Genomic DNA, 27,406 nt, shown 5'->3' with positions numbered 1-27,406 from the left:
CTTGAAACTAGATATTCGTACATGTATCTTTTGTCTTTCTATGTTTGGGCATGGAAACAGCTAGGATATATGGATTCACTTTGAGGAAAGTTTTAATTTTGATGTTAATTTCAATATATTTTTTGAAAGGAGTAATAGGAAAGTGTACATTATTTCTATGATTTATTGTTTAAGTGTACTTCAATTTGATTTAAAGAAAAATATTAGTGTATGGATATGGCAAAAAATAATGAAAATAGCATGCATAAAACTAGTATTTAGGGAATATTCATATAGTTTAATCCCATGTAGTTCACATATCACCAGATGGGAAGTATTTTTCAGAGCCTGAGATCAGAAACTATCTCAATAAAATGCTCTTGTTCTTTAACTTCGCAAAACAGTGGGCTTCTTTCATCCTGCCAAGATAAGTTAGCCTGTTTTATTTTTAAGCCTGCCTAAACTGATTCGCCATGTCTGGTAACTGTCAGAAAGTATAGTTTCCTATTTTGCAAATAGGTAGATGGGATTTAAGTATTTGTGTTTGTGAATAAAATAAGAAAGTGAACTAGGAATTTATTTTCTGACCTTTTGAGATTTTCTTTGTCACATAGTTTTTTAAATTATTATTCTCGTTGAATAAAATCTAATACAATCAGTTATGACCTTCAACAGTATGAATCCCTAGATTTTCCAGTAGTGATATGTTAGATTTAGTAGTTAAACATAATAATGTTAAGAAGGTTTTTCTTTTTTACTTATTAAATTATAATATATAAAATTGACCTTTTGAGGGGGAAAGTTCTATGAATTTAATATATGTATAGATTTGTGTAACCATCACATTATAGTTAGGCTATCTCTCCAGAAAACTCCCCCCTTAGCATTTTTGTTTTAAGATGGAGACAGGGTCTTGCTGTGTTGCCCAGTCTGGTCTCAAACTCCTAAGCTCAAGTGATCCTCCTGCCTCAGCCTCCCAAAGTGCTGGGATTATAGGCATAAGCCCCTGCACCTGGAACCCTCTTAAAATTTTTAAGTGTCCCAAACCACCATAACTGTTCTTTATAATAGGAATACATCGTCCTGTCATCTTTCTTGAAATTGTAGCCAAAAAATAGATTAATTTATTATTCAATAACTCTTCAATCCACTTGCCTTTCTAATGTATTTAGCTTCTTCTAATGGCTAATTTTGCATTTTGTCGATTTATAATTGTGATCAGAGATAGTACTCATTTCTCCTCTCTGTCAAATATCATCAACTAATCCAGTCTTAATCTCTAACCTCAGGAGATTTCCTAGACAACGGTATCAATGGATCTGTCCTCATTCATATTACATCTGTTATATAATGTTTTGCTTGTCATCTGCATTGTTTTTTGAACTACCAGTTGTCTGATGTAAATGTTGGAGATTATTATCTGGAGTACACAAGAGAATCACTGCTGTGTCTCTTTTCATAGGCTCTGCAGATCTAGGTGTTTCTTTTCCTGAGTGTTTTAATGACTGTGCCATACTTTTTCTGTTGGAGTACTTGTATCACTGTATATTTCTCTGAATATATATAATACATGCAAGCCAAAAGGGGAAAATCACAAGCTATAAATCAAAACTTTACTTGATTAATATTTAACCAAGGGTTGCATGTCAGCCAATCTGTTTTAGGCATTTAAGTGTACAGTTCTGACATGCATTTTCAGTAGAATGAATTTCAGTCTATAGCACATGAAAGTTAACAAATTATTTTAAAATATATATTCAGTCAATACTTTCTGTGCTCTGATAAGAGCCTGTCATTTATGACTTTACCATAAATCAAAAATTAAGAAGCATAAATATATTTGTAATAATTGTTATTGACATCATTTGAGGCCATCTTAAGTATTATTGCCTCATACAGGGAAAACATTAACATTTTTAGTTGGGCATAGTGTGGCACATGCCTGTAGTCCCAGGTACTCAGGCGGCTGAAGCAAGAGGATCACTTGAGCTCAGGAGGTTGAGGCTGCAGTGAACTATGATCACGCCACTGCATTCCAGCTTGAGCAACAGAGCAAGATCCTGTCTCAAGAAAAATAAAAGTTAATTTTAACCTTGACCTTTGGATCTTAAATTTTATTGTTTTATGATTCTTCTAAGGTTTTTCAAGGCTCCTTCTAGAGACATAAGGTTTCTGGAAATATGGCGATTCTCTTGTGGTTTTTTTTTGAGTTATGTTTTCAAAGCCATTTTTTGTTTTCATTTTTGTCATTTGTTTTTGTTTTTAATTTTTGGAGACAAATGTGTTACTATTGAATGAGATTCTTTATTGTCTTTGTTTAGGAACTAAAAGTTTAAACTTTATGGAATATTTCAACTACTGTTATTTGCTCACACTATTGTCTTTTCTTTGAAGTTACAAATTGACTATTTTTTCATTTGTTCTTCAGATGGATCCTGTGCAAAAAGCGGTTATTAACCATACATTTGGAGTATCCATTCCCCCAAAGAAGAAACAAGTTATTTCTTGTAATGTCTGTCAGCTTCGCTTTAATTCAGATGTGAGTATCACCTTTTCATTATTCTCTGTAGTTTGTCAGAGCTAAAAGTCTGATTGATCTAAATATGTACATTTCTTCATATTTACATACTGTAGCAGCCACTCCTATTGGTAGCCCACTAATTTCAGGATGCCAGATTTCCAAGGGATTTGGGTTCAATGCCTAAAACTTGAACAATAGAGTATGGTTGGCCCTCTGAATCCACAGGGTCCATATCCATGGATTCAACCTAGATCACATTGAAAATATTTTTTAGAATAACATTAGAACAATAAAAAACAATACAAATTTTAAAACCAATAGAGGATTACAGACAATAGTCTATAAGTGGCTAATATCAAAAATTAAGAATTTATCTATGCAATCAGTCTCAACTATACCATTTTACAATTAATCTCACTATATTCACTTGTCAAAAATACTTGACTATCAGAAAATATGAAAAAAGTTTTAAAATGCAATGAAGAGATTTTAAGAATTAAAATGCAATAAATGTGGAAGAAAACCATTTTTACTATTTGACATCAAGTGCCACATTTCATGTTTGTGTCAAATCTTGTTAAATACCTAAAAGAATTATTAATTTCCCATATGATTTATATTTTCCCAGAACATAAAATACAGAGAAAGTTTCATAAACTATTTTATCTGTCAAGCATAACCATCCTGCTAAACAAAGATAACAAGAAAATGGAACAAATCACTCTCTTTTATGAAAATGGGTTTTTAAATTTATAAACAAAATAGCAGGAAAGCAAAATAAACAATATTAGAATATTTGCAATATCCAATTACCAAGTAAAGCCAATGACCGATGTAAATCAGAATCCGAAGGCTGCATATAATATGTGGTATTTCCTGAGTTACTTGACCCCTGTAGCCATTTTGCAAAGAGCTTGTTACAGAATTAATGTTGTTTAGAAATACTAAAATAATAATCACTCTTGTTTGCATATACCATTAAATTATGTTTTGATAATTCTACATAGGAAGCATAATAAAAAATCATAGTCATTGGAAAAGAGATGTTTATCATGATTTATGAAATTATATTTAATATAATTTTAATCAAAAGTCCAATGAATTTTTTGGTACATGATAAAACTTCATGTTCAGGAATCAAAATGTACCTAAATAAACTGAGAAATATACAGTGTTAATTCATTTGAAGTCTTAATATTGTTAAGATGTTAGTTCTTCCCCAAATTGATCTATAGATCCAGCACAATCCTGATCAAAATCTCAAAATGCTTTTTTATTATAGAAAATGGCAAGCTGTTTCTTAAATATACATAGAAAAGGAAAGCCCTAGAATAGCCAAAACATTTTTTTAAAGGTCAAATTTTGAAGACTTAACACTTCCTGATTTTAATACTTACTCTAAAATCTACAATAATCAAGACTGTGAAATTGGTGAAAGAATGGTAGACACATGGATCAATGGAACAGAACAGAGTCCAGAAATAGACTCACACCAATATAGTCAGTTGATTTTCAACAAAGTTGGAGAGTGAATTCAGTGAAGAAAGGCTAATCTTTTCAACAAATAGTGCTAGAAGAAGTATGTATTAATATGTAAATTCAAAAAACGCCTTGACTACTACCTGATACAAAACATAAAAATTAATTCGATAGGATCATTCATAAAATAAAAACTTTAAAAAACTATTAAACTTCTAGATGAAAACAGTAGAAAATCTGTTTGGCTTTGCATTAGGCAAAACTTTCTTAGAAAATAAAAAAGTGTGAATATTGATATATTGGATTTCATCAAAATTTAAAACTTCTACTCTTTAGACTGTTACACTGTTAAGAAAATGAAAAAACAAGCTATAGACTACTAGAAAATATTTGTATCTGCTTAAGAAATTGCATACAAATATAAATAACTTATAACTCAATAATAAATGATAAAATCGGAAAACAATTTTAACAGGCACTTTACCAAAGAAGAAATATGAATGATGAATAAGCACATAAAAAAATGCTCAACATGTTTAACGATTAAGGAAATACAGAATAAAACCAAAATCAGATAGCACTACACCTATTAGAATGGTGAAAATTAAACAAATTGATAGGATCAAATGGCTAGGATGAGGAGCAACTGGACCTCTCATACATTGTCAGTGAGAATACAAAATGGTACAGCCACTTTGGAAAACAATTTAGCAATTATTAATAAGAAACTTTATAAAGTTATACATACATTTCCCATATGATCCAGCAATCCCACTTCTAAGTATATCCCCAAGGCAAATGAAAACATATATTAATCCATATGTGCTGCTTAAAGTAATTTTATTCATAATTGCCCAAAACTGGAATTGACCCAAATGTCCATCAACTGATCAATAAACAAACTATGTTAAAGCCATACAATGGAAATAAAGAAATAAAAGTAAATAGAAATAAAGTAAAAGTAAAATGAAAGTACTGATACATGCTACAACATGGATGAATCTCAAAGACAGTATGCTAAGTGAGAGAAGTAAGACACAAAGACTATATGCCATATGATTGCACTCAGATAACTTTCTGCAGAAGATGAAACTATGGGGATAGTCAGATCAGTGGTTAACAGGGGCTGAGGGTTAAGTTAGGGAATTGACCACAAACGGAAATGCAGGAACCTTTTTGAATGATGAAAATATTTTATAACTTTATTGTTGTGATGTTTACATGACAGTCTTTGTTTTTCAAAATTCGTTAAGCTGAATACCTGAAAAAAATTTTACTGTATGTAGAGTATACCTTAGTAAACCTAACTAGAAAAAAATTAATGATATGAGCCACAAAATATTTTATAAATAGGAGACTAATTTATGATAGAGATATAACTACTAAAGTATATTAAACTACAATTTTACTACTAGAATGAAAGTATAATAAGACTTTTGTAAGAATAGATGCAATAATAAATACTGAAATAGATTCAAGTAAATTTTACAGTATTGCTCAGTTATTCAAATCTTTAGAGTTATACGGAGAAATTAAAGTCTGTTGTTATATAAATATGACATGAAAATGTTTACTACTTACCTGACCACTTATAAAACAAATGCCCACCTAAAGACATGCTGCGTCTTTAACACTGGCATTCTCAGTGCCATAAGGCCAGATGCTTGAAAACATCTCTCAGTACAAAGCAAATAATAGATTTCAGAATTAAATTGCAAAAATCGTGCAAAAGATGCATGATTTTATGAAGTCCATTAATGTAATAGAGAACTGCTTGGTTTAAAGCCACTCACAAATAAGGATTTGCTTATTAGAAGAGTTAATTTAAGAAGAGTAAAATAACAAGGTTGATGATAGATTCTTCAAAACAAGAGATGTTGAACATTGACTGAATAATAGGGGCTTAGGGACAATTATGAATCTCTCAAATTAAAAAATAACGTATTTATAGTTCAAAATCATGATAATATTAAAAAACATATTGAGGCTGGGTGCAATGGCTCACTCCTGTAATCCCAGCACTTTGGAAGGCCGAGGCGGGTGGATCACTTGAGGTCAGGAGTTTGAGACCAGCCTGACCAACATGGTGAAACCCTGTCTCTACTAAAAATACAAAATTAGCCAGGCGTGATGATGCACACCTGAAATCCCAGCTACTTGGGAGGCTGAGGCAGGAGAATCGCTTGAATCCAGGTGGCAGAGGTTGCAGTGAGCTGAGATTGTACCATTGCACTCCAGCCTGGGCAATAAGAACAAAACTCCATCTAAAAAAACAACAACAACAAAAAACCACCACACATTGAAAAAACTATCCCTTTCCTCATCTTCCCAACCTCCATGTCATTCCCTATTTGTAATCACTTTAATATTTTTTGCATATCTTTCCAGGGCTTGCTTATGCAAATATAACTAAGTATGAATACATATTATTTCTTCCCTTTTCTATGTAAATGGTAGCATACTATTGACACTCTTCTTTGCGTTGCATTTTTTATGTAACAATATATGCTGGAGAATTTTTTTCTATCAGAACATAGAGAGCTCCCATACTCTTTTTATAGATGTGGTAGGCAAAGATGCCCATATCCTAATTTCTGGAACCTGTTAATATATCTTACATAGCAAAGTGGAATTAAGGTAGTAGATGGAATTAAGGGAGCTAATATTCTGACCTCATGATAAAAGGATTGTCCTGGATCATCCCATGGTCCCAAGGTAATCACAAGGTCTTTAAAAGTAGAAGAGGGATGCAGAAGAGGCAGTCAGGGTGATGCTATCTGACAAGGAGTCCACTGGCCATTGCTGGCTTTGTAGGGGAAGGAAGGAGCCACAAGCCGAGGAGTGTGGGCAACCTCTAGAAGCTGGAAAAGACAAAGAAATGGATTTTCCCTTAAAGCCTCCAGAAGGAATGCAGCCCTGCTGACACCTTGATGTTAGCCCAGTAAGATCCATACCAGACTTCTGACCTCCAGAACTGTAAGATAATAAGCTTTTAAGCCACTAAGTTTATAAAACTTTGCGATGAAAGCAACAGAAAACTAATACAGTAGTTTATTTGTGGACGTTTCATAGTTTAACTCATCCCTACAGGTGGACACTTAAATTGGTTCCCATCTTTTGACATCTCCTAGATTTTCAGTCAATAAATGGCAGAGCTAAGACATAAGTCTGGATCTCTTGCCTCTAAATCCACAGCTCTTCCTATTATATTATGTTGCCTCACATAACTTTACCCATTTCCTAAGCATTTACTGAACTCCTCCTGTATGATAAGCACTTTGCTAATCTCTACAATATGGCCTAAAATGAACCACATGATCTTTGGAAGGACCATTGAAGTTCCATAATAAAAAATCATTTCCACGGTACCTCTGTCAGGAGGATAGGATATAAACACCTCCATCTTACAAGTCAACAGCTAAGACCCAGAAAGAATGACTATGAATTTTGTTTTTTATTTGTGTAATGGGTTGGGTTGTGGAAGGCATAAGAATTTCTTTCGAGCCCCACAATTACTCTAGGAGTACATCCACCTTTGTCTTAAGCTCCATTTGATGTCAGCCATTTTCTTTGTACTTACTAATAGGGATGTGGACATATGTGCATACATAAGCATGTGACCAGCAGCCTCCTTGCTATAGCTCCAAAGTTCCATTGATAATGAAGAAAGAAATTAGATTTCTGAGTCATTCTTAGACTCTGGGCAGTAAAGCCACAAAGTCTGGATGGCAAATTCACAAATGTGACATATACATGTTCTCAGTGTTTAGTAATGGTGCTATAATCTGCATAACCAAGCTCTGAAACTGAGCATTTTTTATTTGGGGGAGAGTTTATTATTTTATAATTACCCTATTTACATTTTAATGTAAGAATTAAGAAGATGCTCATCCTTATTTTTAATAACATTTCTAAATCAGCCTGAGACTGAAATTGGCTTCACTCTTCAGTGTAGAAAATACGTTTATTGAAAAATATGGAAGGCAGATGCACAGTAAACAGACTGCATTTTGCGGTTCTTCATTATCCATATGAAATGTACCAGAGTTGGCTTCATGCATTAGAATTCAATATGACCTAGTTTAAGTGTCCTGTACCCCCCTTTGTCTAGCTTTTATCATCTCAGTAGAACTACCCTGTTGAAAAGCAAAATGCTACAGCTTTATTGACACAATACACAGTTATGTAAATGAGCAAGCATTAATCACAAACATTTCCCAAATGAACCTTTACAAATTAACACCATTAACTTTGCCAGGGAGCAGGCATTGCAGTCCAGGAATAATATGCTTTCCGACTGAGTCCCAGACATTTGCACAAATGTGTGTATCACCTCAAGCCCTGCTTTCTTCTTGACCACCTTTTTTCTAACATGGTGTACCTAAGCTGAATGAGGCTGTCTAACCCTGAATGTTTCTTTATTCTCCAGTAACTGAGTATACTGCAACTGCAGTATAGTCATAAATTATAAGCCTAAATCTGAATCTTGATCTTTTAGCTGGAAAATGCCATATCCAAAGTTAAGCTTTGCCAGGGAAATGAGCTAACATACACTTCAGAAAATTTTTTGAGACTAACATTTATCTCATTTTGGCTAAGTTGAAATTGGCAGATCCCAAATAATTTCTAATTTACATATTAGTTTCAATTCCTTGGAGGATAGTAGCAGAAGGATGAAAGAAAGTGATTCTTACACAAAATCATATCTTTATACAAAATTGAATCAAAATCAAATTCTTAAACAGATTCTTACACAAAACAGGGCAACTTGATTATCTTAAATGTTTTAAAACAGAAATTATATTATTATTCTTATTAATATTGATCTCAGAACAGTTTATTATAAATACCCTTAATGTATTTCTGAGTATTTTATGCCTGATAGGCAAATCAAAATGAAAGCATGGTGATCTTTTTAGTCAAGTTTTACATACTCTAAGTCAGAATTGACCCTGAAATTTTGGTACTCAGCATTAATACCACAAGTAATTAAGCGTGAGATACATTGTCCCTAAATGTTGGCCCCATAGGCTTTTATTACTCCTTTGGAGCTAGCCCATTTGATTTTTCAAATTTACATTATTATCTTTGAATAACATAATAAACATTGAATCACTTATAGTTTATATTTTATTTTGTATGGTACCTCTATGTTTGTGATCTGTTGATGTTTTTTATTTTGTTTTTTGGTTTCAGGTTATCCAATATCCCTATCTCTCATTTTAGTCTTCTGTTCTTTTTGCTGTGCTCTATTTTCTCATGTCTGAAGACATAAGGTGACAACCTCATGCCATTTCAATGATTTACATTAGAATGATTAAGTACAAATGGACAGAAAATTAAGGGTTTGCTTAGAAGTTAAAATGGTAGGGTAATCAACCACTTGTATAAACATTTCTGTGGGTGACCTGACTGTGCTACTCTTTACTATAAATGTCTATAAGATTTCAGAAACTGCAGTCGTTCAATGACCTCCCTCAATTCCCATGTGCTACAGTTAGTGTGTAATTGGTACATCCATAATACCACCTCACTATGCATTTTGTGTCTGTCATCTCAGCAGTTTTCATTTGGATAAGGCAATTTAGGTTATGCCCTCCTGGGTCTTTCTGCCTATATCTCTTCTTTGGTTTTAATTTTATTCCAATTTCCTGGTTTCTTTAGCAGTTAATATAATAAAATACAAACTCGTATTTGTCTTGCCTGAACAAACTTCCCCATCTACCATCTGCCATTTAGAAGGCCTTAGTGCTGTCTTCCCTGGCATTCTCTGTCACCCAGCAGAGACCTCAGCAGTCAAGAGATTAGGAAGGAAGCCACACCTTTGGGTTCCACATAACTCCCTTTCCACATGCTATTGGCTGATTTTGCATCTTCCTTTGCCACCAGACCTAACTCCACCTTTCTCCACCAGCTGCCACGAGGCAGCAAGTCCCTGCAGCAGCTGTGTTTTTTTCTGAGAAATCAGATCAACTGGGAAACAGGAACCCCATTAGACACCATGTTTGAAGATGTCCCTTGCAGCAAAAGCAAAAGAGGCACACAGCTGCAAGGCTACCCGCTTGGGTTTTCTGAAGGATCAAGCTTTTTATTTGTCATTATGTAACATTCTCCTAGGGGATTCCACATTTTGCTATTGACTGCCTGGTGCTTGCTTTTAACTCTAGAATTCTATCTGCATGTTATGTTTCTCTTCCCCTGTGTTTTCTTCTAAACTATCACATTTCTTCTTCCTTTCTTCTCTACTCAATTTTCTCTTCTCTCTCTCCTCCAACTCTTCTCGTTTATCCCTTGTTCCTCTTTTTCTGGCACAAAAATACAACAAATGCAATTTCCCCTGTCTTTCTTGGACATTTGTAATTTATTTATGAAGCTTTTTTTAGCTTAACAACTGGATTCATTGTTTTAAATCAGAGGTATTTTACTTAAAAAGGCCTTTAGAGGGTTAAAAAATATATTGAGCATGTTACTTGAAACTCAAACCAACATACTATTTAAAAAATAAATTTACCTTATATTTTCTGAATATTCAGACACTCTGTAGTTGATGGTAGTTTACCCTAAGGGGTTTGTCAAAAAAAACTTTGAACATTCACTTTTATGTATATATTATACATTCACCTATATATATATGTATATTCACATATATAAACATTCACCTATGTACACACACATACACACATATACACATTCACTGCCTGCCACACATACACATCTACTGTGTTTCTCTTGAAAGCCCTTAAGATAGATAGCAGCTTCACATATATGAACATATAAGATAGATAGCACATTCACATATATGAACATTCACATATATATACACACATGTATATATACACACACTCACTGCATGCCACACATACACATCAACTGCATTTCTCTTGAAATCCTTTAAGATAGATAGCAGCTTCTTTAGTGTATACACTTGTAGCATATTTATAATTCTAGATTGTATATACACAATTTCATATAAAGCGTATGTGTATATTTGTGTGTATGTTCAAGAATACTAGTGTCTAAGCTATTAGATTTCACCCATGCAAATAGTAGCCTCCCATGCAAAACCTAAATAAGCCAAGGAAGTTGACCCTCACAGAAAAGTGACTTTATGATGAGGGGATTTGGAGAAAGTCACATGTAAACTGAACTCTGCAGCAGGTGATTAAATAAAGAGATAACCACAGTAGTGATAATCTCATTGCTGGGTTAGGAACCAAAAAGCTAGTTGCAAAGTTTACATCTGCTGTTCAGCAGTACGAATTGTTGAATAAATGAATACTATTGTAAGTTTGAAAAAACCAACTGATTCTGTCAAGAAAAATAATACTGAAAAGAGAGAATCAATAGCATCAGATGGAAATCTAGAAAATGATAGCCTGCTTTTGTCAAACATTTTACATTTTTGCCATAAATAAGACTATTTATATTGATTCTTAGGTTTAAAGAGAAGTGAAGCAGATAGGAGGTAATTAAAAGCATAAATCTCAGGAACTTGGGAAGGTAATTCTCTGCTTTACAGACAGAGATGACAAAATGATGAACATTTTTTGCTTCAATATGACAGAATTATAGCATGATTACAGGGAGCAGGGACATATTGTGCTAAAAGTTTCATTCAATAGCGGCTGTTTAACAAGCTCATAACAAAGTTCAGTCATCTTTTTTGAAGCATATAGTAGTCACTTATTAAATATAAACTTGTTTCCAAAGTAGCACTATAATATTATTTAAAAAGTCACAGCCTTTCTCAGCATTACCTTATTTTAAATGGGGATTTGGATAATTTAGGATTGATATTAAACTTATCACTGAAAAAAAAGAAAAGACTAGGTTAAATGTGAAGTTTAAAAAAGTGATTATGATGGATCATGACGTCAGGAGATCGAGACCATCCTGGTTAACACGGTGAAACCCATCTCTACTAAAAATACAAAAAATTAATCTGGCGTAGTGGTGGGCGCCTGTAGTCCCAGCTACTAGGGAGGCTGAGGCAGGAGAATGGCATGATCCTGGGAGGCAGAGCTTGCGGTGAGCCCAGATCACACCACTACACTCCAGCCTGAGCGACAGAGCGAGACTCTGTCTCAAAAAAAAAAAAAAAAAAAAAGTGATTATGATGATGCATAAATGTTCATCAAATCTTATATTTAACTAACAAGGAAATATATAATACACATCATTCAATATTTTGCTGGCTTTTCTTTAAATACATAGATGTCTAACATGATATGTTATTTTAGCTATTTATATGTGTTCAATGATATTCAAAGTTGGTGATCAGCCTAATATGATGTTATGAAAAAAAGAAAATATGAACATTACTAGGAAAGTAGCAATACTCACCCTCACTTATTATAATACAGTCTCAACAGAAAATGATTATCCATGATTCACCATCAAAACTGCAAGTTTTGGTACATTTCCATTAAATATTAGTTTGCTAATCAAACACTAATAACTTGAAAACTAATAACTTTGAAAGTACTATGGGTTTTCTTTTTTCCTGTGTAAAATTCCTGTGTTAATAACTCTTTTAGTCAAAAGTAAAAGATTCCTGGAAGGATTTTTAAGTCATTTTGTCAGTGATCTTTCTCATCCAAAACTTGTCTCGCCACTTGGGAGCTGGAAAAAGACTGTTGAGGGTTTGTGTATTTTCCATCTTTACTTGGTATGGATTTCTTTAGTGAAGGTTGGTTGCAGAATCCTTAACAATAAGATGTTTCATTATATATTTGTGGTTTTGGATTCTTCAGCTGAGAATTTATTCAACATACAATTAACAACAGGTAGAATTGCTAGACTGAACACCTGTAGCCTTCCAAAATGATTAGTTGCTGGTTTTAAGTTTAAATTCAGGCTTTAAGACATACTTGGTTTGCTGTAGCTTGTCTTTTATTCACTATGCTTGAGCAGGCAATTGGCTATAGTTTTTACAATTTAAGACAAAAACAAAAGTGAAGCTGAATGGAACAAAAAAAAATAAGTTTACTACACTGCTTTCAAGTAAGTGACTAATTTAATACCGTTTAGAACATTCTGCAGAAGAGGTACCCTTTAGCTACTTTAATCTCTCAAGCACTCTTTAAATGAAGCGACAGCATTTTGCCCTGGAAGCCATGTAACTTTAGTTGTGGTGGGTCAGCATAAAGAGCAGTTTTTTGGGAAAGTCTGACTGGCTGTAAGGAACTTTATGATGTGTGGCTTGGGGATGGGGTGGAGGTGGAGACAGCATATGAGGAAGTATCGCCTTAGCCAATTTTAAAATTTCAAGCTAAGAAGATGTTGTTGGCAAAATACTGTAGCTGGTTAACATGAGTTATTTAAGGAGAGTAAAAAAAGCAGTGAACTTGAACAGGGAGTTAGGAGAAGAGAGTAAAAGTAGTTCCTGCCTTGAAAGGAAGATCTGAGGAATACCCTCCTATATCTGGTTATCTAGCTAGGGAAACAAAACTAATACAATTGTAAATACTGCTGAACTGTATGATGTTAATACAGTAATATAAATTTAATTATAAATTTAGTAATGGAGACAGCACATGGGATAGAATAATCACACAAGTGGAAAGCTATCATTTGATTAATACCTTCTTTTCTGCCAGGCCCTGTACTAGGTATTCTCTACATGTTATCCTTGTATTTGCACAAAGGTTCCTGGTGGAGGTAAACTGAGAAAGACTTGAGAGATGGTCAAGATTTAAAGGAGAGAGAATTGAAGACATAAAATATTAGAGCTAAATCAGGGCTTGTTGAGGATATGTCCCATGAATAGGCTGCAGGGGGCCTATGGGCTCCCTAAAACTGTGTAAAATTTTGTGTCTGCATATCTGGAACCATAATCACTTAAGACATGTGACTGAATCTTCCCTTCTCACAGGATGAATGTTCCACAGCTTCCTTTGGCAACATATTCTAGGATTTAATCACTTTTAGTTATTAATACTCCATCTTACCTAAATCTTTTTTTAAAAAATGAAAAGAAATCTTTGTCTTTATTTCTCTCACTTTAGTTCTGCATTCTAGGGCTCATAGAGAGCAAATTTTGGATTCACTACTTAGAAAACAGATCAAGGACAAGGACCCCTGAGAATATATGACCCTGTTAAGGCTCTTACTTTGGGGGCTGAGAATATGATTCAACTCATTAATTTGTGCTTCCTTCAAATTAGAAAATGTGTTTTAGTTCTAATAAATAATAATTTAATTACTTTATCAATGGTATACCTAACATATCTGACACTCCCATTGTAGGTCATTTTTAATACTCCTTCCTCTCTAGGAAAAAGGCATTTTCAGAAATAATTGTGAAATTACATGACTAATAACAATAGCCACAAAGAAACTCATAAACTTTTTTTAAATTAAAGTTTGAATATAGTACTATGCCACTAAATATTACCAGTGCACAAAAGGGAAAAAGGTAAACAGTTAATCTTTGTGTTACATTAATGTATTTTATAAATGGAGAAAAATATGTATATTAGTCCATCACGGTAATGAATAATACCATTATAGTAACAAATAAGTGAATTTTAATACAATCAAAATTATACGATATAGAGTTTAGATAACTATTAATTATACCACTGATATTACATTTTATTTTCGTTTATTTCTTATTTTTAAAGCACATAACTTTAAAAGATGCATACATTTCCATTTTAATGCTACCAGCCAAAACCAGTAAAATATTTTATGTATGAGCTACAATTTATATTTACCAAATAAGTTAATACACCTTACAGTTGCCACTGTCTCACTTAAGTCTAAAACACAAAAATTCCAAGTAATCACAAAATGAAAGAATTGAAATTCTGAAGTTTTGTTTCTTTGCCTTTAAATTCACTATACTATCATTATTGATTTCAAATCAACTATTAAATGCAAGAATCTGAGTGGCACAAGGTTTGCAAACTTGAACTGCATCTGAAACAAGCTTGAAGGATTCCTCACCATTAGGAACTTACTCTTATACTAAATGGATGTAGAGGAGTCACTGTGAATTGGAAGTTCCGTCATGTAACTACAAGTTCTCTGTATTAACTTCCATGTAGTTAATTTAAAAATTTGAAAAAGCTCTCATTTTAGGCTTACATATATATTATTAAACCTCAACTGCAATCACAGCAATCATTTATTTAAAACTTAGACCAATAAAAAACTGTTTTTCAGAGAAAACTATTTTATTATTCGTTAAAACTACCAGTATGTTCTGATGATAAAAAGTAGACTGATTTTTGGTCAGTTTTTTTATTGTTTTTAAACAAATGCAAACCCTATTTCCTGGACCTGAAGTGAACTGTCCCACAGCCCTACCTTCAGTATAACAGTGACATTTGTTATTCGATTAATAGGAATTCTAGTTCGCTTTAAATACGTGTTACATTTAGCACAGGAGATATGTAGTGCTAACTTATAATCACCAAATAGTTTCCTTTTTATCTTCAATAATTCTCACTGAATGTTCTCTGAAAAGTAATTTCATTATCTCTCAACTGTGAGCTTAAGGTGATTACCCAGTTTTTCCTTGGAAAGAAATAACATTCTGTAATACGAGGGACAGCTATGGAACCCTTTTATGTGATGATTTATTTTTATATGTCGTGAATTTTTTTGGCCCTTTCTTATATCATTTGAGAGGAATGGAAAAGGCTAGATTCACTAAAGGAGTAGTTAGGTTGTTATAGTTTTGTAATTTAAATTGTCTAGGCCAACAAAATGTCCTATATACACTGCTAAACTAAAAATACTAACAATCTCTTTTTAAGACTTAAACATTTACGCAGATAGTTATAGAAGGGGATGTTCATTAAAATCTGTAAATGTTGAGCAAATGATGAATGTCTATATTTGTAAAATAGAATTACTGAATTTGCAGATGTAGATATAAAAATATAAAATTTGAATATGTGAAAGACATTCTTTGTAAGCTAGCTTTCTAGAGATTTAAACATTGAATAATTGTCTTTTGCATTAGTTTTCATTTTCATAAATGCAGTAAATTCTTATTAAATTGGACTACATTAATTAGGGATTTGTGATCATTCAGGTGTAGGCAAATTGTTCTTTTGTTGGTCCAAATTCTTTCTTCAAAGACAATGCAAATGATTGTCGCAAAGGAGGTTGAAGCATAGAGATTTAGAGCACCAGCAGAACCACTTTTTCAATCATACTTAAGCACTTAAGGGCATTAATTAAAACACAAACAAAGATATGATACAGAATAATTCTTACCAGGCACAGTGGCTCATGCCTGTCTTCCCAGCACTTTGGGAAGCTGAGACAGTCAGATCACTTGAGCCCAGGAGTTCCAGACCAGCCTGGGCAACATGGTAAAACCCCATCTCTATAAAAAATACAAAAATTAGCAGAGCCTGGTGACAAGTACCTGTAGTCCCAGCTACTTGGGAGGCTGAGGTGGGGAGATTGCTTTGACCCCAGGAGGTCAAGGCTGCAGTGAGCCATGATCACACCACTGCACTGCAGCCTGGTTGAAACAAAAGATGATGGCAGTTTGAACCAAAATTGTTGTGGTAGAGATCTAAAGAATCAGCTTGAGTAGATAAATGTTTAGGAGGTAAAATCTATTGGACTTGGTGATGGATTGAATGTGGGGGTGAAGGTAGAATGTGGCAATGAAGACACTCCCTGGATTTGGTTCCTTCAACAGATGCAGAGTGTATTAGTCCATTTTCATACTGCTATAAAGACATATCTGAGACTGGGAAATTTATGAAGAAAAGAGGATTAATCAACTAATGGTTCTGCAGGCTGTACAGGCTTCTGCTTCTGGGGAGGCCTCAGGAAACTTACAATCATGGCAGAAGGCAAAGGGGAAGCAAGCACATCTTCACATGGATGGCAGGAGAGGGAAAGAGAAAGGGGAAGTGTTACAGACTTTCAAACGAACAGATCTCATGAGAACTCTAACATAAGAAAAGCAAAGGAGAAGTCCGCCCCCAAGATTCAATCACCTCCCATTAGGCCCCTCCTCCAACACTGGAAATTACAATTCAACATGAGATTTGGGTGGGGACAAAGAGCCAAACCATATTATTCCTACCCCGGCCTCTGCCAAATCTCATCTCCTTCTCACATTTCAAAGCACAATCACGCCTTCCCAACAGTCTCCCAAAGTCTTAACTCATTCTAGCATTAATTCAAAAGTCCAAGTCCATAGTCTCACCTGAGACAAGGCAAGTCCCTTCCACCTATAAGCCTGTCAAATAAAAAACAAGTTAGTTATTTTTAAGATACAGTGGAGGTACAGGAATTGGATAAATGCTGCCATTCCGAAATGGAGAAATTGGCCAAAACAAAGGGGCTATAGGCCCCACCCAAGTCCAAAACCCAGCAGGGCAGTCAGGATCTAATGCCAATTTTGTATAATGATGGCACAACTTTGTATAATGTTTTGTATAATGATAGCACAACTTTGGAAACAACCTATATATCCACCAATAAGGGATTATTGAATAAATTATTGTTCATTCATATAAAATTTATTTATTTGCTTTTATTTTTATTTTGTGGGTATATAGTAGGTGTATAAGTTTATGAGGTACATGAGATGTTTTGATATGGGCATGCAATGTGAAATAAGCACATTGTGGAGAATGGGGTAGCTATCCCCTCAAGCATTTATCCTTTGAGTTACAAACAATACAATTATACTTTTAAGTAATTTTAAAACATACAATTAAGTGATTATTAACTGTAGTCACCTTACCGTGCTGTCAAACACTAGGTCTTATTCATTCTATTTTCTTTTTGGTACCTATTAACCATCCCTCACCTCTCTCCCAGCTCCCCACTACCCTTCCCAGCCTCTGGCAACCATCCTTCTACTCTCTGTGTCCATGAATTTAATTGTTTTAATTTTTAGATCCCACAAATAAGTGAGAACATGTGATGTTTGTCTTTCTGTGGCTGCCTCATTTTACTTAACATAATCCATCCATGTTGTTGCAAATGACTGGGCCTTATTCTTTTTAATGGCTGAATAGTACTCCGTTGTGTATATGTCCCACATTTTCTTCACCCATTCATCAGTTGATGGACTCTTACATTGCTCCCAAATCATAGCTATTGTAAAGAGTGCTGCAACAAACATAGGAGTGCACTTATCTGTATGATGTACTGATTTCCTTCCTTTTGGGTATATACCCAGTAATGGGATTGCTGGATCATGTGGTAGCTCAATTTTTAGTTTTTCAGTAACCTCCCAACTGTTCTCCACAGTGGCTATACTAATTTACATTCCCACCAACAGTGTACAAGGGTTCCCTTTTCTCTACATCCTTACCAGCATTTATTGCCTGTCTTTTGGAAATAAGCCATTTCAACTGGGGTGAGATGATATCTCATTATAATTTTGATTTGCATTTCTCTGATGATCAATGATGTTGAGCACCTTTTCATATGCCTGTTTGCCATTTGTAAGTCTTCTTTTAAGAAATGTCTATTCAAATCTTTTGCTCATTTTTTGATTGGGTTATTTGATTTCTTCCTATAGAGTTGTTTGAGATCTTTATGTATTCTAGTTATTAATCCCTTGTCAGATAGGTAGTTTGCAGATGTTTTATCCCATTCTATGGGTTGTCTCTTCACTTTATTGACTGTTTTTTTCTGTGCAGAAGCTTAACTTGGTGTGATCCCATTTGTCCATTTTTGCTTTGGTTGCCTGTGCTTTTGGGGTATTGTTCAACAAATCTTTGCCAAGACCAATGTCCTGGAGATTTTCCCCATTGTTAGTCTTGCAGCAGTTTTATAGTTTGAGGTCTTAGATTTAAGTCTTTAATCCATTTTTATTTCATTTTTGTATATGGCAAGAGATAGAGGTCTAGTTTCATTCTTCTGCATATGGATAACGAGTTTTCCCAACGCCGTTTATTGAAGAGAGACTCCCTTTTCCCTGGTGTATGTTATTGGCACCTTTGTTAAAAATGAGTTCACTATAGATATCTGAGTTTGTTTCTGGGTTCTCTAGTCTGTCACATTAGTCTATTTATCTGCTTGTATGCCAGTAGCAGCTCTGTAGTATAATTTGAAGTCAGATAATGTGATTCCTCCAGTTTTGTTCTTTTGGTGTAGGATAGCTTTGGTGATTCTGGGTCTTTTGTGATTGCATATAAATGTTGGGATAGTTTTTTTTTATTTCTATGAAAAATGTGATTGCAATGAATCTGTAGATTGCTTTGGGTGGTATGGACAATTTAACAATATTAATTCTTCCAGTCCATGAACATGGAATATCCTTTCATTTTTTGTGTCCTCTTCAATTTTTTTCATCAATTTTACAGTTTTCTTTGTAAAGATCTTTCACTTCTTTGGTTAAATCTTAGATATTTAATTTTATGTGTGGCTATTGTAAATGGGATTACCTTTTTATATCTTTTTCACATTGTTCACTGTTCACATATAAAAATGCTACAGATTTTTGTATGTTAATTTTGTATCCTGCAACTTGACTGAATTTTTTTATCAGTCCTAATAGGTTTTTGTGTGTGGAGTCTTTATCTACAAATATAAGATAATATTATCTGCAAATAAGGGTAATTTGACAGTTTTCTTTCCAATTTGGAGGTCCTTTGTAGCTTTCTCTTGTCTGATCACTCTAGCTAGGACTTCAAGTACTATGTTGAATAACAGTGGTAACAGTGGGCATCTTTGTCATGTTTCAGATCTTAGAGGAAAGGCTTTAAGTTTCTCCCCATTCAGTATAATACGAGCCATAGGTCTGTAGTATATGGCTTTTATTATTAGGTGTGTTCTTTCTATCCTCTGTCTTCTTAGGGTTTTTATCATGAAGGGATGTTGAATTTTTCAAATGCTTTTTTAGCATCAGTTGAAAAGATCATATAGTTCTAATCCTTCATCGTGTTGATATGATGTATCACATTGATTGATTTGCATATGTTGAATCATCCTTGTATCCTAGGGATAAATCCCACTTGTCATGATGAATGATCCTTCTAATGTATTGTCTAATTCAATTTCCTAGTATTTTATTGAGGATTTTTGCATTGATATTCATCAGAGATATTGGCACGCAGTTTTTTTATGTCTTTGTAATGTGTAATACTGGCCTTGTAGAATGAGTTTGGAGTATTCCCTCCTTTTCTATTTTTTGGAATAATTTGAGTAGGATTAATATTAGTTCTTTCAATGTTTGGTAGAATCTATTAGCGAAGCTATGAGGTCCCAGGCTTTTCTTTACTGGGGAGCTTTTTGTTACAGTTTCTATCTTGTTACTTGTTGTTGGTCTTTTTAGGTTTGGGATTTTTTCCTGGTTCAACATTAGTAGTTAGTATGTATCTAAGAATTTTTACATTTCTTCTAGATTTTCCAATTTGTTGCTTTATGGTTTCTTATAGTAGCCACTAATGACCCTTTAACTTTCTGCAGAATCAGTTGTAATGTCTCCTTTTTCATTTCTGATTTTACTTATTTGGATCTTCTGTCTTTTTTTCTTAGTATGGCTAAATGTTTGTCAATTTTCCGTAACATTTTTCAAAGCCAAATTTTTGTTTCATTGATTTTTCATGTCAATTTTATTTATTTCTACTCTATTCTTTTTTTCTACAAAATGTGGGTTTGGTCTGCTCTTGCTTCTCTGTTTCTGTAAGATGCATCATTAGATTGTTTATTTGAAATTTTTCTCTTTTTTGATGTAGGCACTTAAAACTATAAACTTCTCTCTTAGTACTGCTTTTGCAGTATCCCATAGGTTTGGGTATGTTGTGTTTCCATTATCATTTGTTTCAAGAAACTTTTTCATTTCTTCTTAATTTGTTCATTGAACCACTCATCATTCAGGAACATATTGTTTAATTTCCATATATTTGTATAGTTTCCAAAATTCTTTTGTTATGAATTTCTAGTTTTATTCCATTGTGGTCAGAGAAGATGCTCGAAATTATTTCCATTTTTGTTGATGTTTTAAGGCTTGTTATATGAGGTTTTTTTTTTTTATCTGTTCTTGAGAATGATCCATGTGTTGAGGAAAAGAATATATATTCTACAGCCGTTAGATTAAATGTTCTGTAAATATCTAATAGGTCCATTTGGTCTATATGTAGACTTGTTATATGTAGTTTTTTTGTGGTCTGTTCTTGAGAATGAGCCATGTGTTGAGGAAAAGAATAGTATTCTACAGCCATTAGATTAATTGTTCTATAAATATCTAACAGGCCCATTTGGTCTACAGTATAGACTAAGTCTTATGTTTCTTTATTGATTTTCTGTCTGGAAAGATCAGCCCAGTGCTGAAAGTGGGTTGTTGAAGTCTCCAGGTATTATTGTATTGGGGCCTCTCTCTTTAGCTCTAATAACATTTCCTTTATTTATCTGGGTGCTCCCATGTTGGGTGCATGTATATTAAAATTTTTATATTCTTTTGCTGGATTGACCCCTTTATCACTATATAGTGACCTTCTCTGTCTCTTATAGTTTTTGGCCTGAGATCTATTTTTTCTAATATAAGATATAGCAACTCCTACTATTTCTTTAGTTTCCATTAGTGTGGAATATCTTTACATCCCTTAATTTTCAATCTGTGTGTCTTTACAGGTGAAGTGTGTTTTTTGTAGGCAGCAGATCAATGGGTTTTGTTTCTTCATCCATTCAGCCAGTCTGTGTCTTTTGATTGGAGAGTTTAGTGTATTTACATTCAATGTTATTGATAAGTAAGGACTTACTCCTGCCTTTCTTTTATGTGTTTTCTGGTTGTTTTATGGTCTTCTCTTCCTTCCTTCTTTCTTTCCTTTTTGTGTTCCTGTAGTGAAGGCAATTTTCTCTAGTGATATGATTGAGTTTCTTCCTTTTTATTTTTTTGTATATTCATTGTATTTTTTTTTTTGGTTTGAGTTTACCATGAGGTTTGCAAATAGTATCTTATAACCTATTATTTTAACCTGAAAAGAAGTTAACTCTATTTGCATAAACATACGAGCAAAAAGAAAACTAATAAAAAACTTAATGTCTTAATTTATCCCCCCACTTTTTTAACTTTTTGTTGTTTCTATTTATATCTTATTGTACTATGTCTTGAAAAGTTGTTGTAGCTGTTATTTTTCATTCATTCATTGCTTAGTCTTTCTACTTAGGCTAAGAGTAGTTTACATACCACAGTTATAGTGTTATCTTATTCTGTGTTTTTCTGTGTATTTACTATTACAAGTGAGTTTTGTACCTTCACGTGATTATTTATTGTTCATCAATGTCCTTTTCTTTCTGACATACTCTCTTTAGCGTTTCTTACAGAATAGGTCTGATCTTGATGAAATATCTCAGCTTTTGTTTGTCTGGGAAAGTCTTTGTTTCTCTGTTTGTTTGTTCATTTGTTTGTTTTTGAGACAGATTCTCACTCTGTTGCCCAGGCTGGAATGCAGTGGTGTGATCTCAGCTCACTGCAACCTCTGCCTCTCAGGTTCAAGTGATTCCTGAGCCTCAGCCTCTCAAGTAGCTGGGATTACAGATGTGCATCACCACACCCAGCTAATTTTTGTGTTTTCAGTAGAGACAAGGTTTTGCCATGTTGGCCAGGCTGGTCTCGCACACCTGGCCTCAAGTGATCCATCCTCCTCAGCCTCCCGAAGTGCTGAGATTACAGGCATGAGCCAACACTCCTGGCCTCTCCATCATGTTTGAAGGATATTTTTGTCAGATAGACTATTCTAGGATAAAAGATTTTTTTCCTTCAGTTCTATAAATATGTCATGCCACTCTTTCCTGGCCTTTAAGATTTCCACTGAAAAGTCTGCTGGCAGATGTATTGGAGCTCTGTTGTATGTGATTGGTTTATTTTCTCTTGCTGCTTTTAGAATCTTTATTTTTAACCTTTGGGACTTTGATTATTAAGTGCCTTGAGGTAGTCTTTTTGGGTTAAATCTACTTGGTGTTCTAAACCTTCTTGTACTTGTATATTGATATCTTTCTCTATGTTTGGGAAGTTCTCTGTTATTATGTCTTTGAATACACTTTCTATCCCTGTCTCTTTTTCTACCTCCTCTTTAAGGCCAATAACTCTTAGATTTGCCCTTTCGAGGCTATGTTTTTAGATCCTGTGGGTATACTTCATTGTTTTTTTAATTCTTTTTTCTGTTGTCTCCTCTCTCCGTGTATTTTCAAATAGCCCATTTTCAAGCTCACTAATTCTTTCTTCTCCTTCATCAATTCTGCTATTAAAGAAGTCTGATGAATTCTTCAGAAGGCCAGTTGCATTTTTCAGCTCCAGAATTTCTGCTTGATTCCTTTTAATTACTTCAGTCTCTTTGTTAAATTTATCTAATATAATTCTGAATTCCTTCTCTGTGTTATCTTGAATTTCTTTATGTTTCCTCAACACAGTTATAATTCTGTGTCTGAAACTGTTTTTCTAGGATTGGTGCCTGATGTTTTATTTAGTTCATTTGGTGAAGTCATGTTTTCCTGGATAGTGTTGATGCTAATAGATGTTCTTTGGGCATTGAAGAGTTAGGTATTTAGGTAGTCTTCACTGCCTGGGCTTATTTGTAGCCGTCCTTCTTGGGAAGGCTTGGCAGATATTTGAAAAGACTTGGGTATTGTGATCTAAGCTGTAACTGCTTTAGAGGCACTGCAATCCCTATAACGCTGCGGTGCTTGCAGACTCATAGAGGTACCATCTTGATGGTCTTGGACAGGATCTGGGAAAATTCTCTGGATTACCAAGCAGAGACTTGTCCTTTTCCCTTAATTTCTCCCAAACATATAGGGTCTCTCTCCATTCTAAGCCACCTAAAGCTGGGGGTAGTGTGACAAGCACCCCTGTGGCCACTACCACTATGACTGTGCTGGGTGAGACCTAAAGCCAGCACAGCACTGGGTCTCACCCAAGGCCTGTTGCAACCACTCCATGGCTACTGCCTATGTTTACTCAAGGCCCTAGGACTTTACAATAAGCAGGTGGCAAAGCCAACCAGGCCTGTTTTCTTCCCTTTAGGGCGGTGAGGTCACCCAGTTCCCAGGTGGGTCCAGAAGTGCCATCTGTCAGTTGAGTACTAGAGTCAAAAACCTTAGAAGTCTACCTGGTGTTCTACTGTATTGAGGCTGAGCTGGCACACAAACCACAAAGTACAGTTCTTCCTTCCTATTTCCAAAAGCAGAGGAGACTCATCTCATAGCCACCACCACCTTAGGCCATGAGGGGTACTGCCAGATTTCTGTCAATGTTCCCTTAAGGCCCAGGATCTCTTAAGTCAGCTTGTCATGAATGCTGCCTGGCCTGGGACTCACTGTTAAAGGCAATGGGCTCCCCCTCTGGCACAAGGCAGGTCCAGAAATGCTATCCAAGAGTCCAGTCCTGGATCTGGGGACCCCGAGAGTACACGTGGTGCTCTACCCCTCTGTGGCCATGCTAATACCTAAGGTGCAAGACAAAGTCCCCTTTACTTTTCCCTCTGTTTTTCTCAAGCAGAAGGAATTTTGCCCTGTAGCTACCACACAATAATAAAATAAATATACACAACCACTTTCAAAAATTAGAAAACTTTTTAATTACTCATATGAAATATTTCTAAAACCTATTGCTAAATAGAAAAGGCAAAGTGCAGAACAGCATATTTAGTGTGTAGGCACTTGTCTACAAATACAAGAAAGAAAAAGTACACATATATGTATACATTTGCTTGATAGGCATGTAAACAATCCCTGGCAGGATACACAAGAAAGTGATAACAACTGGTTGCTGAATCTAAGAGGTAACTTTTCTCTGCTTTTTTTTTTATACTTTTAACTGTGTGATTGTTTTACGTAGATTTTAAAAAATACAATTTAAATTTAAAAGAAACAAAAGTAATTGCTAGCTAGCTGAACATAAAATTCCACCAAAATTATGGATGATTTATGTCCAAAAATTGCAGATATGTGAAAAATTATAAATATCCATTAAGAAAATTATGTTTTTGAAGCCTTTCTGATTGGTCAGTGGGATTTAATTTTGAACCCTTTTCATCTCTTTCCTGGATGAGGCTCCTCTTCTACTTTGCCTCACCTCCAGCCTCTCCACTGTACACACACAGTTGGTTCTCCATACAGCAACCAAAGTGATCCTTTAATAAATGGAAGCCAAACAAGATTGCTCTTCTGACTTAAAACACTCCTGTGATTCTGCATCTACTCAGAATAAAAAATCAAAATCCTTACAATGGATATTTGGTGTTCGCTGAACCTGAAGTACTCTTCTCTCAGATATCTACCTGGTTAACTCCCTTACTTCATTCAGGTCTCTGTGAAAATGCCCTCTCAACAGAGTTTCCTTGATACTTAAAATGGCACGTTACACCATAGTCTACCCCTTACTTGTCTTTATTTTTTATAGCACTATATAAGTGATGTGTATCACTTATCTGTTTACACTAATATATATATATATAAATTTATAATTTCTTATCTATGTCCTCATATTAGAACACAAGTTTCAATAGACCTGTATTCTACAACACTTAGAATAATGCCTAGAATATAATATGTATTCAATAGATATTTGTTGCATTAAAGAATGGATGGACCCTCAGTGTTACATTCCTCCTTTTAGAATGTTTTTCTCCCTCTGCTATATATATAGGTATATATATGTGTGTATATATACGTATATATATGTGTATATATACGTATATATATGTGTATATATACGTATATATGCGTATATGTGTGTATATATACGTATATATGCGTATATGTGTGTATATATACGTATATATGCGTATATGTGTGTATATATACGTATATATGCGTATATGTGTGTATATATACGTATATATGCGTATACGTATATATATACGTATATACACACACACAAACCTACATATATATATACATGCCATATACATGCCATATGTACACATATACATGCCATATACCTGTATATGGTATTCACTTTTGTTATCCTCTACACAAGATTATAAGCTCCTAGAAGTCACAAAGCATGTCTTCTGAAACACCTATTACATGATACATAACAAAACATTGCTAAATTGAGTTGAATTAAAACAATTCACATTGATGATATCATATATTATATGTATGACTATTTTGTTATGACTATTATTGGTGAGTAGAACTTTTAGACAATATCACACAGAATCAGAAAGTGGAAACCCACTAGCATTTGCTGATTCTATTAAAATATTTTAGATTTTATTGGTGAATCAAAGTTATAGATATTATTATTTTTGTTTTGCCTCCAGCAGACCAATCTCTTATATGTGAGGAAGGTTGACCCAATTAATTTTGAATGAAAACTTTTAGTTTAATCTGGCACTTTACTATAGAAATGGCCTTAGCATGACTCAGGTGGGCTAAGCGACTACTAAAGATGTGTTTTCATTATTTTCTCTTAGTTACATTGTGTTTTGAAGGTATCTGTTATTAACCTTCACATTTACATATTCCACTTAATTTTGAATTATAAGATATCTTCTAGGTTTTAGTAATTGGTTTAGGGTTTTGGACTATGAATTTTACAAAAACCTGTTTTGTGAAACAGGTTTTCAAATGAATAATGATAAGTAACTAATATATTAAACATATATAAAATATTACTAATGCTATTTGTCAACCAATTCTCTGAGCATTGAACTTTCAAAGTTACTTTGCCACTTTCATCTACATTAAGGATATTGTTTGTCAAACAAAAGGAGACACAATGCAAATTCTAATTTTAGATTTATTTTGTATTATTTATGTAAATTTCCTTAATGTGGAAATCAAAGTAAGTGTAATACCTTCTGGACTGATTAAAAATTAATGTGTGGAAGCCTGGGAGCCTAATTTAAAAGACCATCAGCAGGCTTGAATCAGTTAGCTATAGAGTCACAGCTTTAATGCATAAACTTGAATTATATTGCATTACTTATCATTGAGTAATAAAAATTGCTTCATGAAGCACACAATGGCAGTCTGTTTTCCCACTGAAAGATAGCAGCACTCTCAAACACATTAGCAACTTGGGATATAACTGTGAAAACACTATAAACTCTGAAATATCCTCCCTTGTATGTCAAAGCAGCTGAGAATTATCAACTAAGATTTCCAAGTTTAATATAAGATGTGAAATTAATTTGAGGGAGATGGGTGATTTCTATTTTTAAATACTTTTGGGAAAATCATAAAATAAATAATTCAAAAATAGTAAGTAATTAACAAATTATAATATTTTGTGTCACATTATAAAATAAAAGATGGCCAGGCATGGTGTTGCACACCTGAATCTCAGCACTTTGGGAGGGCAAGGCAGTAGGATCACTCGAGACCAGGAGTTTAAGGCCAGCCTGAGCAATATAGCAAGACCTCACCTCTCCAAAAAATTTTTAAAAAATAGCCAGGAATGGTGGCATGTACCTGTACTCCTAGCTACTTGGGAGGCTAAACCAGGAGGATAGCATGAGCCCAGGAGTCTGAGGTTGCAGC

At 34.2% G+C, this 27,406-nt stretch overlaps 1 protein-coding gene across 9 annotated transcripts in view; it reads left to right on the top strand.

Moving 5' to 3' along the window:
* ZNF385B (zinc finger protein 385B) overlaps window positions 1–27,406 on the top strand; it is a 420,524-nt gene that overhangs the window by 340,467 nt on the left and 52,651 nt on the right. For all 9 annotated transcript variants that reach the window (XM_002812641.4, XM_024243898.2, XM_063712903.1 and 6 more), the window contains one exon: window positions 2,408–2,518. In XM_002812641.4, coding sequence (XP_002812687.1) covers window positions 2,408–2,518 — 111 coding nt within the window. The remainder of the gene's footprint in view (window positions 1–2,407; window positions 2,519–27,406) is intronic.

Source organism: Pongo abelii, chromosome 11 (assembly GCF_028885655.2).
Source record: "Pongo abelii isolate AG06213 chromosome 11, NHGRI_mPonAbe1-v2.0_pri, whole genome shotgun sequence".
Taxonomy (NCBI): Eukaryota; Metazoa; Chordata; class Mammalia; order Primates; family Hominidae; genus Pongo; species Pongo abelii.
Note: the sequence above shows the minus strand (reverse complement) of the source record. Positions and strands in the feature narration are given on the sequence as shown.